The sequence below is a fragment of the Acinonyx jubatus genome, chromosome E2 (genome assembly GCF_027475565.1).
Source record: "Acinonyx jubatus isolate Ajub_Pintada_27869175 chromosome E2, VMU_Ajub_asm_v1.0, whole genome shotgun sequence".
Classification (NCBI taxonomy): Eukaryota; Metazoa; Chordata; class Mammalia; order Carnivora; family Felidae; genus Acinonyx; species Acinonyx jubatus.
This window is the reverse complement of record NC_069396.1, coordinates 46,429,108-46,446,293: the sequence shown is the minus strand read 5'-3', so window position 1 is coordinate 46,446,293 and position 17,186 is coordinate 46,429,108. Positions and strand designations below refer to the sequence as shown.

General features: G+C 50.4%; 1 protein-coding gene across 1 annotated transcript; it reads right to left on the bottom strand.

The window, feature by feature from the left end:
* Positions 1-3,495: 3,495 nt before the first annotated feature.
* On the bottom strand, positions 3,496-4,745 carry LOC113595295 (interferon lambda-4-like). Its single transcript, XM_053210093.1, has 4 exons — positions 4,578-4,745; positions 4,014-4,188; positions 3,689-3,786; positions 3,496-3,594 (listed from the first exon to the last, which is right to left on the bottom strand). The coding sequence occupies exons 1-4, from the start codon at positions 4,743-4,745 to the stop codon at positions 3,496-3,498; spliced, it is 540 nt and encodes a 179-aa protein (XP_053066068.1).
* Positions 4,746-17,186: the final 12,441 nt, after the last annotated feature.

Here is a 17,186-nt window from a genome sequence, read left to right as displayed (position 1 = left end):
CACAGGCATTTCCTGATGGCAGCTGATGATCTGTCCCACTGGGACAGATTTCTGGTTGTGCTGTCTTCCTGAACACGCCAGTGGAAGCCAATTCCCAATGAAGCAGTCCAGGTCCTGATCATAGAAAAGAAGCGGGCCCTTGAGAAGCCCAATCTATGGTTTGGCTCTTGAAGGGGTACCAGAATGGTCCATACAGAATCTATTTGTTCAACCTTCCTGACATTTCTGTCAGCCATTTAACATCCTGTAATAAAACCCTTTTTGCAAAAATTAACGAGACTAGGTTCTAGTCTCTATAATGAATGCTGTGAATTTGCTATGGCTACCGTAACAAATTACCACAAACTTTGTGGTGTCAGACAGAAATTCAATCTCTCACAGTTCTGGAAACCAGAAGCTCGAAATCAGTATCACTGGGCCAAAATCAAGGTATCAGTAGGGCCATGCTCCCTCTGGAGGCTCTAGGGGAAAATCTTCCTTGCCTCTTCCAGCTTCTGGTGGCTGCCAGTCTCCTTGGCTTGTGGCCACATCCCTTGATTCCAACCTCTGCCTCTGTGGTCACATTGCCTCTTCCTCTTTTTTTTTTTTTTTTTTAAGATTTTTAAAAAACTAATCTCTACACCCAATATGGGGCTCAAACTCACAACCCTGAGACCAAGAGTCGCACGCCCCACCCACTGAGCCAGCCAGGCACCCTGCCTCCTCCCCTTTCGTGTGTGTAATCTCTCACTGTCTTGCTCTTCTAAGACACTTGCCATGGCATTTAGCGCCTCCCCCCATCATCTGGGATAGTCTCACCTCACGTCTTCCTTAATTCAATCACTTTGCAGAGACCATTTTTCTCCCCAGATAAGGTCACATTTACAGGTTCCTGGGATTAGTTTTAGGGTGTGGATATCTTTTGGAGAACCATTTTTCAGCCTGCCACATGAAACAATACAAGCACCTGTCTCCCCTCAAGCCACATTGCCCTCATCATCTGCCAGAACGGGATCACCATGCAACACGTCCTCTCTCATCTAGATTCACTGTCTGCTCTGTTCTAGGTCTCGGAATCTGGATTACCTCAACTGTAACCTAGTCGCTTGCCTCCTGTCTTCCAGCCAGGTTTAGCCCATGGGAGGTGTCAGTAGAGAGTTGTGGGGGCTAGGGAGAGCAGTTGGGTGTTTACTCCCCTGTCCACATCCCTGCTGGGCTGTGTGCTGGCAGAAGTAGGTTTCCAGATTCTCTGTCAAGGGACTGATAATCACTCCCTCCCATGTCCTTTCTGATTTAGGAATGGTAATAGCTTCTGGCCATTGGCTGGGCCTGGGATATTTCTCTTTGTTGGTTTCCTTTAACCATGAACATCGCTGCTTAAATAAATGTCTCATTCAACCATGACACTGGTGTGCTGCAGAGAACCTGGTTGATATACATAGGCACATAGTCATGCCTATGCTAATCCCTAGAGGAATGGGAATCCCATGATTGGTTTTAGGTCAATCAAGATTCACCCAAGAATAACATGGGGGAGGAAATCTGCCAAAAAGACATGAGAAATTTGTGGGGGGCTGGGAACAGCTATGTCTCCTTTATCCATTTTACAGATAAGACCCTAGGATAATACTTCCTCTCTTGTTTGACAGTTTACATGTTAAAGCTTTTTAAAAAGTAACGTTAAATTGACTTGATGTTGAGTCCTTACTTTGTGCCGGGGACTATGCCTTAGCAGTTGATACGATTGGACGCTTTTAATTCCCACAACCACCTGTTGAGGAAAGATATCATAACTCTTTTATCAACTGGAAATGAAGAGTTGAAGTAATCTGCCCAAGACCACGTGGTAACTAAGTAGGCGGAGTTGAGCTTCTAGGTTCTCTCTGACTTCGGAGTTCACGTTTTTAACCACTACAACCATTCTGTCTCCTTTCTCATGCTGGAGATATTTCCACCTCTCGGGTCAGGTGCTAATTGCTTTGTATATATTATTTCGAATCCACAAAAGTTATGAATACATATCACCATCTTCCCTGCCCTGCTGAGGTCTAACTCACCATCATATCCCCCCTAGACTCCCTCAACCACTCTTAGGCAAGCCAGTCCCCTCTCCTTTGATGAGGCCAGAACTTTTAGAAACATACATTGGAGCAGTGGCTTCCTGGCTTAAAACGCTGCAAGGCCTCCCTCTGTACCCTCCCGGAAATCCAAGCACTTCAAAGACACCATAAGACCTGGCCCTTGTCCAACCTGTCTAACCTCACTCCCAGCCGCCCTTCTGTGGAGCTCTGGACTCCAGCACATTGGCCTCCTCTCTGCTGCTCAAACTTTTAGGATCAGCTCCTTCGGCAGTCTGAAGCTCCCTGAGAACATGGCTGTGGCTCTATATCCCCAAGACCTAGTAAATAACTAGCAACCAACAAATACCATCCATGTAGAACGAGTGGATGATGGAATGGATGGATGGATGACAAATGAACCTTTCAAAGGGAAATATCACCAGGTCATTTTCAGATGAGGATATCTAAAACCCCAGAGGTGCCTGGGTGGCTCAGCAGGTTAAGCGACGGACTTCGGCTCAGATCACGATCTCACGGTTGGTGGGTTCCAGCCCCGCATCCGGCTCTCTGCTGTCAGCACAGAGCCTGTTTTGGATCCTCTGTTCCCCCCACCCCCTCCTTCCACCCCACCTATCTCTGCCCCCCCCCCCACTCTCTCTCTCTCTCCCTCAAAAATAAACATTAAAAAAAAACACCTAAAAGCCAGAAAAGGCTAGTATATTACTAAAAGTCATTGGGCAAATACACGTCCCATCTGGGTATCAAATTCAGGTCTGAGTCCAAAGTCTGGTTTCCTCTGCCTCACACTATCTCCAAATGATTGCTTGCACTAGTAAGTGTAACACCATTTAATAAGTGAAAGTGAACAGCAGGAGAAACTGAATAACCACCACAGGCACACAGCGCTTACAAGCAGAAGGACACATGAATAGGAGGATCCAAAAATATCACAATACCTGGGAGCTCTGACATCTGCGATCCCCAAATCCCTCAAGAAATGAGACCAGCTTCGGTGGGGGAGATACAAGACACAGATTCATAGAATCTCAGAGGAGATGTTGAAGGTTCAAATCAGAGGCCCGGCCCTGTTCCGGTCAGAGTAACCCAGGCAATGACAAAAGTTAAGTCTGCCTCTAGGTGCTTGGTGGGGGAGGGGGGGGCAGTGCCCAAAGTCGCCCAAGGTTTGAAGTTTCTTCTTCAACAAACTTGGAAGATTATAGAGCAATGCGTCCCACAGAAATATCGCTGCATCCCGGGGAACTCGTTCTGGCCTTGGGAAAAGCACCCGCACCTCTGGCACCCAGTGCCGGTGGGTCGAGGTCCCGCCAACCGAGGCTGAGGATCTCCCGAGCTGGCTGAGAGACCCGCCTGCTGCAAAGGGCCCCCCAGAGGGCGGGGCCCGAAGCCTCCCGCCCGCAGAGCTTCGGGTCGCAGGCCCCGCCGAGCCCAGGCCGGATCACAGACAAGGCCCCGAGTCTGCCACCAGCCTCAGGTCCCACGTGAGCAGGCGCAGGAGGTTGAAGATGACGCTGGCTTCGTGGCACCCAGGCGAGTCCTGGAACCCGGGAAGGAGGCGGAGGCGGGCTGAGCCAGGAGTCCGAACTCCCATCCCGTCTCAGCCTCGCACGGCTCCCTCCCTGCAGACTCACCGCCTCCCCGCCGCTGCACTCGCAGCTCTGCGTGTTTGGGGACGCGTCCTCGGTGGCCTGAGGGACTTCCTCCAGGAGCCTGGCCGGACCAGCTCGAGCTGCAAGGGGAACAGGAGGGACGTGAAGACGGCGAAGAACCCAGGGTCCCTGGGACTCTGCCCGTGAGTGACTCTCCCACCGCAGACCAAAGCCCGGATAAAGGGACACCGAGACGACGCGAATCGTGTCTGGGCCGGCTTTTCGGTTCAGGGGACAGATTGGCCTCGCGGGGAGGCCCGGGAGCGCAGAGCGAGCCGGAGGGGCCGGGGGCGCGGGCGGTACTCACGCAGGTCCCCACGTCCCGCCGTGCGGCCGCCAGCAGCTCCAGGGTCGCGCAGGTGCCCGGGAAATTCGGGAATCGGGCGCCCCCGACGGCTCGCCCGCCTCACCCAGGGCCGCCGAGGATCCCTCCCTGCGCGAAAGGAGCAGTTGCGCGGCCTCCAGCTCAGGGTCTCCTCCTCCTGTGGGACAAGGGTCGGGGTGAGGCTGAGCCTCCTCGCTGCGCTCCCCAAGCGCTGGGAAGGCGGGGATTCCTACACGTGGGACGCTCCCGGCCGGGGACGGTTGTGCGGATGGTGCACTGAACCCCGTAGCTCTCGGAAGGCCTGGACGGTGGGCAGAAGGCACCCCGCGGTCGCCTTGCGAAGCCCGGCGCCCCGACGTGGAACCGTGTCGGCCTGGAGGGGGCGCCCTTTGGGGCCTGGCACAGAGGCAGAGCGTGTGCTGACCGCACGGGCGCCCCGCAAGACGCCGCGGTCTGAATTCTGCCCCGAGATCCGAGGCGCGCCTGCTGGGCGCTGGGACGCAGGGGGCCCTCGGGGACGGGTGGAGAGGTCTGGGCGTCACTCACGTAGCGGTCCCTCAGCGCCTTGACCGCCGCCACCGCCCTGGGCTCCAGCGAGCGGTAGTGTGACAGCAGGCAGCGCCGGGGTGTCGTCACGCCAGGGTCCGCCGCCTCGCCCGCCGTCACCAAGACCCACAGCCCCACGGCCACCGCGGCTGCGCCTCTCGGCCCCATCTCTGCTCCTGCGCAAGGCGAGGCGCCAAGAGTCCAAGCCCCTGCCTCTGCTTGGCGTCGCGCCGGGACCGATGCTCAGGGCGCGGGCCCGAGACACGCCGCGAGCCCGCAGCCCCCTGGTGCCCTCCGCCCGTCTCCGCTCGCCGCTCACCTGCACGCTGTCCTCGGTGCCCCCTCGTGCTGCTGCAGCGCCCGCCTTCCGCTGTCCCCAGGCTGGAGCCCACCTTCGACAGCGGCGCCTGCAGGGTCCATGCGGCTTTTATGTGCGGGGCTGGGAGACGGTGAGCAACCGGACTTCCCCGTCCGGAGCCGGCTAAGCTTTCCGAACGTCAGCGCTGGGGCGCCTGCCCGGGGCTGAGGACTTTACCCGCCTGCGGGCCGGTGCCAGCCGTGGCTCGGCCCCACGATCTGCCACCAGTTCTGGTCTCTGTCCCGCCTGAATCCTCTCCTCTTGTCATCAGCCTGGGTGTCCTTATCTCCATTCTAGTATACTAAGCGGCCTTTATATGGCGCTTACTGGGTACTAGACCCTGTTCTAAGTCATCGATATGCAGGTGTCACATTTAATGCTCCAATGGGTCTGCAAGGGCTGTCCTACTATTGCCTCCACTTTGTAGATGGGAAAACTGAGACACAGTAAAGTGAAGGAACTTTCCCAAGATGCACGGTAAGTGGACAGAGGCTGGATTTGAACCTACCCAGAGTCCAGCCCCAGGGCTTTCTCTCTAAGCCATAATTGCCGCCACCCCCGCCCCGCAGTATCTGATTCAGTCCCCTCCTGTCTCTCCATCTCTGTTCGTCTCATTCCATTCCTCTTCCCCCCCCCCACCCCTGTCTGGAGAGGCCTCCCTTGTCTCTCCTTCCTGTCTGTGTCTCTGACTTCGTCTAACTCCATATGCCTCTGATTCCTTTTGCTGACAAACATCCAGCCTAGGATTTCGCTGTCTGTCTCAATCTCCTTATTTTAGTTTAAAATCTACTACTTTGTTTTCTGATAAAATTAGCAATGCAGATTCATGGGAGAAAGCTTGGAAAATACAGAAGTGCACAAAGGAGAAAAAAATTCCCGCCTCTAACTTCACTACCTACCTCTCCCCCTCAGCCGGGCTCTAGAACCGTGTTTCCAGTGGGTGAAAAGTGTATGCCTATTTGTTTGCGTATACGTTTTCGGATTCCCAAAGTAACACATTCAAAGATTCGATCACTACAAACACATACGACTTGGAGAGTTAAAGGAAGTCTTTAATCCCACTTCTTGGAGGTAATTCTTTTTATCAATTAGTAGCAATTCTGTGAAGGGCTCTCTCTCCTTCCTTTCCCCCCCCCTCGTTTTTTTTTTTTTTCTTCTTCTTTCTTTCTAGGAGTAATTTCTCCTAAATTGAAACCAGGCTGTGTACAGTTTGGTAGCCTGCTTTTTATGTCTTACAAGTATCTGTCATTTGCATTTCTCTGCATCTTTAATTATACTGTATCAGGGCCCCAGCAGGAAACAGATGGCCCAATCAATTTAGGATAATTTGAGGTGGGCTTAATACCAGGAGTATCTACAAAGGGTTTGGGGAGTGAAAGTAAAGGGCTAAGGGTAGTGAACGGCCTTGGGGCCCTGGATGGGGGAGAGACCTGTTATCCTTAGCCCTGAAGGGACTGGGGAGAGGAGGGAGTGGCTGCCTGGCCTGGGAAGGAGAATCTTGTTCACAGGATGGACAGATAGACAAATCGTAGTGGCCCTGCAGGGAGGAAGCCTGGGGATAAAATATACTCTCACCTCACAGAGGATGAATACTCTCCTTTCCTCGCCCCGGCCTTACCGCGAGGCTTCCAATTGGCTGAACCCAACTGAGGCCAAAGGTCAGCCTCCTGGGGTCTGGCACAGGTTGGAAAGGTGGGAAGAGTGAGGCTGGAGTGGCAATGGAAAACATCCCACACAGACCACTATTCAGGCTTCCAGTCTAAGGGGATCATTTAATAACTGATCCCCTCTTGGTGGGCACTGATGTTATTTCCAGGTTTTGTTAAAGCCGTGGTTCTCAAGGCTGGTGGAGAAGGGAGGGAGCAATTTTTTCATTCTCTTCCCAGCTGAAGTTTTCAAGTTGACTAAAGATGAACTCATCAATTTTTTTCTCTCATGGGTTGTGCTTGCCGAGTACCTAGAAAGTCATCACCAAATCCAAGGTCCCCTAGATTTTCTCCTGTGCGGTGTCCTGGGAGTTTCATAGTTTTACACTTTATTATTTAGCTCTATGACACGTATTGAGTAAACTTTGTGAAACACATAAGGTCTGTGTGTAAATCCGTGGTTTTTTTTTTTTTTTGCACGCGACGTCCACTTGTTTCAATACCCCGTGTTGAAAAGACTCTCTTGTCTCCATTGATTTGCCTTTGAGTATTTCTCAAAGATCATCGCCTGTATTTGTGTGGGTCCATTCCTGGGCTCTCCACTCTGTTCCACTGATTTGCCCAGCCCTTCACCAACACCACACTGTCTTCATTACTGCAGCTCTATAGGGAGCCTTGAGGTCAGGGAGTGTCAGTCTTCCCACTCTGTTCTTTTCCTTTAACGTTGTGTTAGCTGTTCTGGGTCTTCTGAATCTCTGTATGGATTTTCAGTTTGTCAATATCCACAAATGACTTGCTGTGATTTTTTTTTGGATTGTGTTGAAGCTAGAGATTAATTTGGGAAGAGCTGACATCTTGGCAATATCGAGTCTTCTTATCCATGTACATGGAATATCTCTGTAGATCTCCTCCGATTTCTTTCATTAGAGTTCTGTGGTTTTCCTCACTTAGATTTTGTTCATATTTCACTAAGATTTGTAGCTAAGGGGTGCCTGGGTGACTCAATCAGTTAAGTGTCTGACTGTTGATCGTGGCTCAGGTCATGATCTCACGGTTTGTGAGATCGAGCCCCATGTCAGGCTCTATGCTGACAGCGTGGAGCCTGCTTGGGATTCTCTCTCTCTCCTTCTCTCTCTCTCTCTCTCTCTCTCTCTCTGCCCCTCCTTCAAGTCCTCTCGCTCTTTGTCTCTTTCTCAAAAAATAAATAAACCTAAGAAATTATTTAAAAAATAATATGAAAGGGCTGCATGCTTTATTCAAAAAGATTCGTAGCTAAGTATTTCATTTTTTGGGGGGGGTGTTAACATAAATGGTGTTTTAAATTTCGAATTCAAATTGTTCATTGCTTTTATACAAGAAAACCAGAAAACTTTCGTATATTAATCTTGTGTCCTGCAACCTTGCTATAATCACGCCTTGGTTCACAAATGTGTTTTTAATGCATAACATTAAATACACAGGACTAGAATAAATAAGTAAATAAATAAGTACACAGGACTATGAAGAACACTATTATATTGAAACACAGTTACCAAAACTTAAAACAAGTTTGCAATAATACACATGCCTCTTTATTAATGCATTAAGTAATAAGATATTGCAATAGGTTTCACGACTACTATATTTGGGAGGTAGTAATGAGAGGATGTGATAGTTAAGATATGTGCCCCGTCTGTAATGTGCCATGAAAATATTTGCGGTTTCCTTTAGCAACAAAGTCACAGGTTCTGCTAATCCAATTGTATTTTGTTGCTTACATTCCTTTTATTTCCCCCCCTCCTCCTTGTTCCTAATGGAAAGAAATACTTTCAGAGGTTAGTGAAGATGAAAATGCATCTTTTTCTCATGCAAGTTCACTCTCCCTTGAGTCTTACTGTGGTGGGGTGGGGGGAGGGGTCCATGAACTCCAGGGTAAGCGAGGCCTGCAGCAGTTAAATAGAATAGAGTAGATCAATATGTGTTGACGTGGAAGAATCTTCACCCTATATTATAGAGTGAAAAAAGTACACCGCTGGGGTGCCTGGGTGGCTCAGTTGGCTGAGCGTCGAACTCTGTACTGGCTCAGGTCATGATCTCAGGGTTCATGAGATCAAGCCCTGCGTGGGGCTCTGCGCTGACAGCGAGGAACCTGCTTGGGATTCTCTCTCTGCCCTTGCCCCACTCACATGCGCACATGCTCACGCTCTCTTTCTCAAAATAAATAAAAACTCGAAAGAGAGAGAGCGAGAGAGAGAGAGGGAAGAGCTTTCCTAAGATCACACAGCCAAGTGGAAGCAGAGCTGAGATTTAAAAAAAAGTACACTGCTGAACAATACACTACTGTGTTCAGAAGTACTTGCGGGTGCAAAAGCGGTTCAGTGGAGAAAAGTAGCCCTTCCCACCAACAGTGCTGGAGCAGTTGGACATCCATAAGCCAAAACGTGAACCTTGCTCTAAACTTCAGACCTAAAATAAAAAATTAACTCAAAATGAATCATGGACTTATATGTAAACTATGAAGCTATAAGACTTTTAGTGAAAAAAAAAATTTACAAAGAACATCTTTGGGATCCAGAGGTAGGCAAAGAGTTTTTAGACTTGACACAGGCTCAGTCTGTAAGAGGAAAATTCATCAACTGCAGGTGATCGAAAACTTTTCCTCTGGGAAAGACCATGCTAAGAGCATGGAAAGATGAGCTAAAGACTGGAAGAAAATACTTGCAAACCATGTATTTGATCAAGGACTGGTATCTAGGATATAAAAGAACTCTCAAAATTCAGCAGTAAGAAATTAAACAGTCCAGGGGCACCTGGCTGGCTCAGTCAGTGGAGCACGCACCTCTTGATTTCCGGGTCGTGTGTTCGAGCCCCATGTTGGGTGTAGAGATTAGTTAAATAAAGCTTAACAAAACGTAAACAGTCTACATGGGCAAAAGACACGAAGAGACATTTCACCAAAGAGGATACACAGATGGGAACTCAGCACGTGAAAAGACACACTATTAGCCATTAGAGAGATACGAATGAAAACCACAATGAGCACTCATTACACAGCTATCAGAATGGCTAAGCCAGAAAATAATGACAACATCAAATGCTGGTGAGGATGTAGGAGAGATTGATCACTCATTGTTGGCGGGAATGGAGAAATGGTACAGCCACTCTGGAAGAAAGGGTTGGCAGTTTCTTAAAAAACCAGACATGCACCCACCACATGACCTAGCAATTGTATTCCTGGGCATTTATCCCAGAGAAATGAAGACTTATGTTCCTACAACATCTTGCATGTGAACGTTTATAGCAGTTTTATTTGTAACAGCCCCAAACTGGAAACAATCCAGATGTCCTTGAACAGTTAAACAGTTAAACAAACTATAGTACATGCGTACCATGGAATAACATTCAGGAATAAAAAGGAACAAACTCTTGATATGCAACTATCTGTGGAAAGCTCCAGAGAATTATGCCGAGTGCAAAAAGCCCATCCCCCCGAATTATATACGACATGACTCAATTTACATAACATTCTTAAAATGACAGAAATGTTGAAACGGGGAGCAGATAGGGGCGTCTGGGTGGCAGAGTCAGTTGAGCATCTGACTCTTGATTTCAGCTCAGGTCACGATCCCAGGGTGGTGGGATCGAGCCCGGCACTGGGCTTTGTGCTGAGTGTGGAGCCTTCTTTGGGGATTTTTGAGATTCTCTGCTCCTCTCCCTGCTTGTTCTCTCTCTGGAAGAAAGAAAGAAAGAAAGAAAGAAAGAAAGAAAGAAAGAAAGAAAGAAAGAAATGGAGAGCAGACTAGTGTTTACAAGGGCTTCAGGAGTGGATGGAGGGGTTTGAATGTGACTGTTGAAAAGCCAACAGGAAGGACCTTTGTGGTGATGGAATTTTCTGTGTCTTAACTGTATCGATGTGATACTGTATTATACTTTTGCAAGATGTTACCATCAGGAGGAAACGGGGTAAAGGGCCCACAGGATCTTTGTATTATTTCTTACAACTGCATGCAAATCTGAAATTATGTGAAAATAAAAAGGATCAACACAATCACACACAAATATTACATATTGCCTTGCGAGCTATTTCACGTACCTCAAAATGTGTAAAAAGGTATTCAAGCACTTGTGTCCCAAATAGATTAATAGGTAGTGGGATATCTCTGGGGAAGGCATGGGAACTGAGGAGATAATCCTTGGAATATTTAACCTTATCAGTAATATTTTAATTCCTTACAAGGAGAAGGAAATCTACCTGAGTAATTAAAAATTAAAACCAACTCGGAGCACCTGGCTGGCTCAGTCAGTGGAGCATGAAACTCTTGATCCTGGTGTCGTGAGTTCTAGCCCCAGGCTGGGTGTAGAGATTGCTTAAAGATAAAATTTAAAAAAAAAACTAAAATCAATTCATTGGATATGGGGGAAATGCTAGCTCATCCATTATTTAACTCCTGGTAGGATGAAAAAAAATTTGAGAGCTTTCTAAGAGTTAGAGCTTGTTGATCTGACCTCTAGACTTGCTGATATGGCTGAGTAAAACGCTGGGCTGGCCCTCCAACCTTCTGCTACTGTGCCACTGACCAGATCTATTTTCAGCCTGTACTGAGCCCTGAGACACGGCATCGGTGAGCTCTGGCTCATGGTTGGGTTCAGCCCAGGAGAGGTTGGGTTCAGCAGGAGACTGAAGGGGGGAGGTAAACAAGGTTGGGGTATCTATTCTCCATTCTCCTGGTTCCCTCCGTGCAGGACGGATGTCTGACAGTGGCTGTGTTACTGTTCCTCTGTCCCAGCCTCGCCCCTCAATGGATAGACGAGCTCTCCATGTTGCTAGCCTCTGGGTGCAACACCACCCCTTGGTGCTGGTTCCCTTAACCTGCCCACTTTTGCCCAGATTGCACATGTGAGCAGGTCACCTGCTTCAGATAATTTTCATTTTTATCCGGCGTATTTTTTCATTGAAATTGTTCTTGAGATCATTGTAGCTTGGCATACTATTGTAAGAAACAATACGAGAGAGCCTATGCGCTCTTTCCCCTCCCCTGCCAAGTGAAAACATCTTACAAAATTATAGTACAATATGACAACCAGGCAAATGACATTGATGCAATCCACGCATCTTATTGAGAGATCCTGGGGCCACCTGGGTGGCTCAGTTGGTTGAGTGTCCAACTCTTGATTTCGGCTCGGGTCATGATTGGGGTCGTGGGATAGAGCCCTGTGTCAGGGTCCATGCTGACAGCGCAGAGCCTGCTTGGATCCTCTCTCTCCCTCTCTCTCTGACCCTCCTGTGCTCTCCCTCTCTCTCAGCCTCAGTTTTACTCATATACAGTGTGTGTGTGTGTGTGTGTGTGCGCATTTAGTTCCACACAATTTTATCACATGTGTAGCTTCATGTATCCACCACTAGTCAAGACAAAACAACTCAGTCACAAGGATCCCCAAGTTGCTTTTATTTTTTATAACCACACCCGCCTGTCCCTGTCCACAACCCACCTTGTCCCTAACCCCTGGCAACCACTAATCTAGCCTCCAGTTCTAAAATATTGTCATTTCAGAAATATTCTATAAGTAAGATCATGCAGTGTGTAGCCGTTTGGGATGGCTCTTTTCACGGAGTGTAATTCCCTGGAGATTCATCCAGGTTTCTTTTCGTGTATCAATTATTCCTCCCTGCTTCCTGGTATCTATGTAGCAGAAGTTGTTTTACTCTTTGAGGGACACCTTGGCTGTTTCTAGTTTGGGGCTCTTCCTAATGTCGCTATGGACATTTGCATGCAGCTTATTGGGTGGACATACGTTTTCATTTCCCCGGAGTGATGGTCCAGGAGAGCAGTTGCTGGCTGGACCTATCAGTTGCATGTTTTATGGGAAACCGCCAGCCTGTTTTTCAGAGTGGTTCTACCATTTTTACGGACTGACCCGATTTCCCAATCATGTTTGAGTTGGACTCACAAACAGCTTTTTTGGTTTTTGTTCCTAAGATGCCTGAAGCGTTTTTTAAAAATATTTTTTAATATTTATTTATTTTTGAGAAACAGAGTGAGACAAAGCGTGAGCGGGGGAGGGGCAGAGAGAGGGAGACACAGAATCGGAAGCAGGCTGCAGGCTCTGAGCTCTCAGCACAGAGCCCGACGTGGGGATCGAACTCACAAACGGTGAGATCATGACCTGAGCTGAAGTCTGACGCTTAACCAATTGAGCCACCCAGGCGCCCCTTGAAGCATTTTTTTTTTTTAGCAGAGTATGGGTCACACACAGTGAGTGGGTCACAAGAAAGCTATTAGATTGGTATTTGTCTTAGTCCGGTTGGCTGCTGTCACAAAACAGACTGGGTGGTTTATAAACAACAGATTTTTTTTAAGTTTTCTTTCTTTTTTTTCTTCAGATTTTCTTTATTGAAGTAATCTCTACACCCAACGTGGGACTCAAACTCACACCCCCCAAGATCAAGAGTTGCATGCTCTTCTGACTGAGCCAACCAGGTGCCCCCAGAATTTCTTTTTCACAGTGCTGGAGGCTGGGAAGTCCAAGAGCAGGTGCCTGGTCAGGTGAGGGCCCTCTTCTGGGAGGCAAAGTTCTCACGTGCTAAAAGGGAGCTGGGGAGCTCCGTAGGGTCTCTCTCACAAGAGGACTAACTCCATTCATGACTTACTCACCTTCCAAAGGTGCCATCAACCAATACCATCATCTTTGCTGATTAGGATTTCAACACAGAAATGTTGAGGGGACAAATGTACAAGAGTATTAAATGTTATTTTCTACTGCACATAACTCCAGCTCAATAGCGTGCCTGGTGGGGCTCATAGCTGGATTCCTGATTGTCCAGAATCTGAGTCTGCTTCCCTGAGTCTGTCCCAGCCCTCCACTCCTCCCGCTGTTACCAGTCTTGTACTTCTTTGGTCCTTGGAGACATGTGGTTGCTGTTCAGCCCCACAGTGGATGTTGGTCAAGGATGAATAACCTTAACCAATAAGGTGGCAAACAACCAAAACCCCAGCTCAAGCCACCTTGGACAGCGGACAGTTTACAGACTTATAAAGCCAGAATGCGGGAGTTAAGGGAAGGCTTCGGGTAAGGTGTGATCCTGTAGGACATCATGAACCTCCCAGTTCTGTTTGTTTTATGTTTCCGGTTTCCTTCCACAGGTGGGGAAGCTGTTCCCCCTTACACATTCCAAGATGGGTGCTAAGAGCTCCCCGGCTTTATACTCGGACTTCTTCAGTAGAGGTCGAAGACAGCCTCTCTCCCAAGATGTCTGATTTTGATTGGACTAGCTTAGGTCATGTATCCACGACAAACCCAGTCACTGGAGCCAGGGGCACAACTGTGGTAAAGGGCTGCAGCCAGGTCACATATCCCATCCCAGGTATGGGGGAGGGGGAAAAGTCTCCTTCTGGAACTATCCAAATCTCCAACTGAAATGGGGGATGTGGGGATGGGTGGGGGAGAGGTAATGGAAGCTTGGAAAACAGGCTGCATGGACACTTTGGGGGATCCTTTCTAACATTTCCATAGAATTTCTCTCATGATTTTTCTGAGTTCTTATCTTTCTTGTTTTTTTTTTTAGTATTTATTTATTTTAAGAGAAAGTGTGTGTGTGTATGCGTGCGTGCTCGTGCGCGTGCACATGCATGTGTGGGTGGGGAGAGCCAGAGAGAGAGAGAGAGAGAGAATCCCAAGAATCCCAAGCAGCAAGCTCCTAGCTAATGGGTGGGGGGAGGTTTGATTCCATGAACTTGAGATCATGACCTTTGCTGAAATCAAGTCAGACGCCTAACCACCCAGAGTTCTTACATATCAACCATGTAGACGTTTCTTAAAACCTTTACACCTTTGAATAAGAAAATAAACACTGAAAAAAACAAAACAATTTTCTCATTGATGCTGAGGAAGACCTACATCTGAAAGAATCACAACTTGCCTGTAATTATCAATATTTATTAATGAACATAATTATAATAAATTAGAGGTGGTCTCATGAAGGAAGCTTGGTTGAACTTGGCCAAACATACCTATGCTATTCTGCACACAGACCAGTCTATATAGATTGTAGAGCATCACCGATAATAACACCGGCAGTCCCAAAGTCACATCTCCAAGCTATGCGAGCTCGGGCAGGACTCGGTCTCTCCGTCCCTCAGCTTCCTCCCTGATAAAGTGTCAGCAAATAAGAGGACCTTTGTGGCAATGCTGCTGGGGAGAATAAAGCATTAAATACAAGAGAAGAGCTTGGGGCCCAGCAGAGGGAGAGTGTTTAGTATAAATTAGCTCCGATTATTATGAACAATGAGAAAAATGTAATTTCACTTTTCTTTTTTTTTAAGTCCTTTAAAAAATTTTTAACGTTTATTTTATTTTTGAAAGAGACAGAGCATGAGCCAGGGAGAGGCAGAGAGACAGAGAGGGAGACCCAGAATCCGAAGCAGGCTCCAGGCTCTGAACTGTCAGCACAGGGCCCGCGGCGGGGCTTGAACTCACGAACTGTGAAATCATGACCTGAGTCGAGGGACTGAGCCACCCAGGTGCCCCGTGATTCCACTTTTCAACAGCATACACACATTTATAATTGGCAAAGGAATACATATCATTTAAGAACAGGCCAAGGAAGCCAGAGAGAGTTTGTCAAAGACGGATGAGGAAAACCCAAGAGAACCCAGGGGGAATATTCAGGGAGAGACAAGAAAGATAAACAGAGAAAGACAAGGGGCGCCTGGGTGGCTCAACAGTCAAGTGCGGACTCTTGATTTCAGCTCAGGTCATGATCTCAGCTTTGTCTACTGCAGCCCCACGTGGGGCTCTGCGCTGACAGCTCAGAGCCTGCTTGGGATTCTCTCTCTCTCTCTCTCTCTCTCTCTCCTTCTCTCCCTACCCCTCCCCTCCCCTGCTCTTTCTCCTCCCTCAAAATAAATAAATAAATTTTTTCTTGGAAAAAAAGAAAGAAACAGAGGAAGACAAGACTGCGAAGCCAGGAAGCTGCTGCCCACAGGGCACTAAAAACCTGCCCCAGGAACTCCCTGAGGGCAGGCACTGGTGTGGGGACACCTGCCACTCTTGTCCCTCGGAAGGGAAGGAAAAGCTATGTTTTCGGTTCCTTCCTAGAGTGCAGAAGAAAGGCAAGCGAGGGCGCGCAAGACAAACAGCTGTCCAGAAAACAGACCCAAGCGGTTGGCTCAGGACAGAGGGTTGGGGCCGAGCCACGGCTGGCACCGGCCCGCAGGCGGGTAAAGTCCTCAGCCCCGGGCAGGCGCCCCAGCGCTGACGTTCGGAAAGCTTAGCCGGCTCCGGACGGGGAAGTCCGGTTGCTCACCGTCTCCCAGCCCCGCACATAAAAGCCGCATGGACCCTGCAGGCGCCGCTGTCGAAGGTGGGCTCCAGCCTGGGGACAGCGGAAGGCGGGCGCTGCAGCAGCACGAGGGGGCACCGAGGACAGCGTGCAGGTGAGCGGCGAGCGGAGACGGGCGGAGGGCACCAGGGGGCTGCGGGCTCGCGGCGTGTCTCGGGCCCGCGCCCTGAGCATCGGTCCCGGCGCGACGCCAAGCAGAGGCAGGGGCTTGGACTCTTGGCGCCTCGCCTTGCGCAGGAGCAGAGATGGGGCCGAGAGGCGCAGCCGCGGTGGCCGTGGGGCTGTGGGTCTTGGTGACGGCGGGCGAGGCGGCGGACCCTGGCGTGACGACACCCCGGCGCTGCCTGCTGTCACACTACCGCTCGCTGGAGCCCAGGGCGGTGGCGGCGGTCAAGGCGCTGAGGGACCGCTACGTGAGTGACGCCCAGACCTCTCCACCCGTCCCCGAGGGCCCCCTGCGTCCCAGCGCCTAGCAGGCGCGCCTCGGATCTCGGGGCAGAATTCAGACCGCGGCGTCTTGCGGGGCGCCCGTGCGGTCAGCACACGCTCTGCCTCTGTGCCAGGCCCCAAAGGGCGCCCCCTCCAGGCCGACACGGTTCCACGTCGGGGCGCCGGGCTTCGCAAGGCGACCGCGGGGTGCCTTCTGCCCACCGTCCAGGCCTTCCGAGAGCTACGGGGTTCAGTGCACCATCCGCACAACCGTCCCCGGCCGGGAGCGTCCCACGTGTAGGAATCCCCGCCTTCCCAGCGCTTGGGGAGCGCAGCGAGGAGGCTCAGCCTCACCCCGACCCTTGTCCCACAGGAGGAGGAGACCCTGAGCTGGAGGCCGCGCAACTGCTCCTTTCGCCCAAGGAGGGACCCTCCGCGTCCCTGGGTGAGGCGGGCGAGCCGTCGGGGGGCGGCGCGGGCGGTGGGCGCGGCCTCTCTAACTCCCGCCTGCTCCCCAAAGTCGTGCGCGCGGCTTCGCCTGGTGGCCCGGGGCCTCGAGGACGCCCAGGCCGTGCTGAGCCGCTTGCGGAGCCCGGAGCGGTTCCCCGGCACCGGCCCGATCCTGGAGCTGCTGGCGGCCGCACGGCGGGACGTGGGGGCCTGCGTGAGTACCGCCCGCGCCCCCGGCCCCTCCGGCTCGCTCTGCGCCCCCGGGCCTCCCCGCGAGGCCAATCTGTCCCCTGAACCGAAAAGCCGGCCCAGACACGCTTCGCGTCGTCTCGGTGTCCCCCTATCCGGGCTTTGGTCTGCGGTGGGAGAGTCACTCACGGGCAGAGTCCCAGGGACCCTGGGTTCTT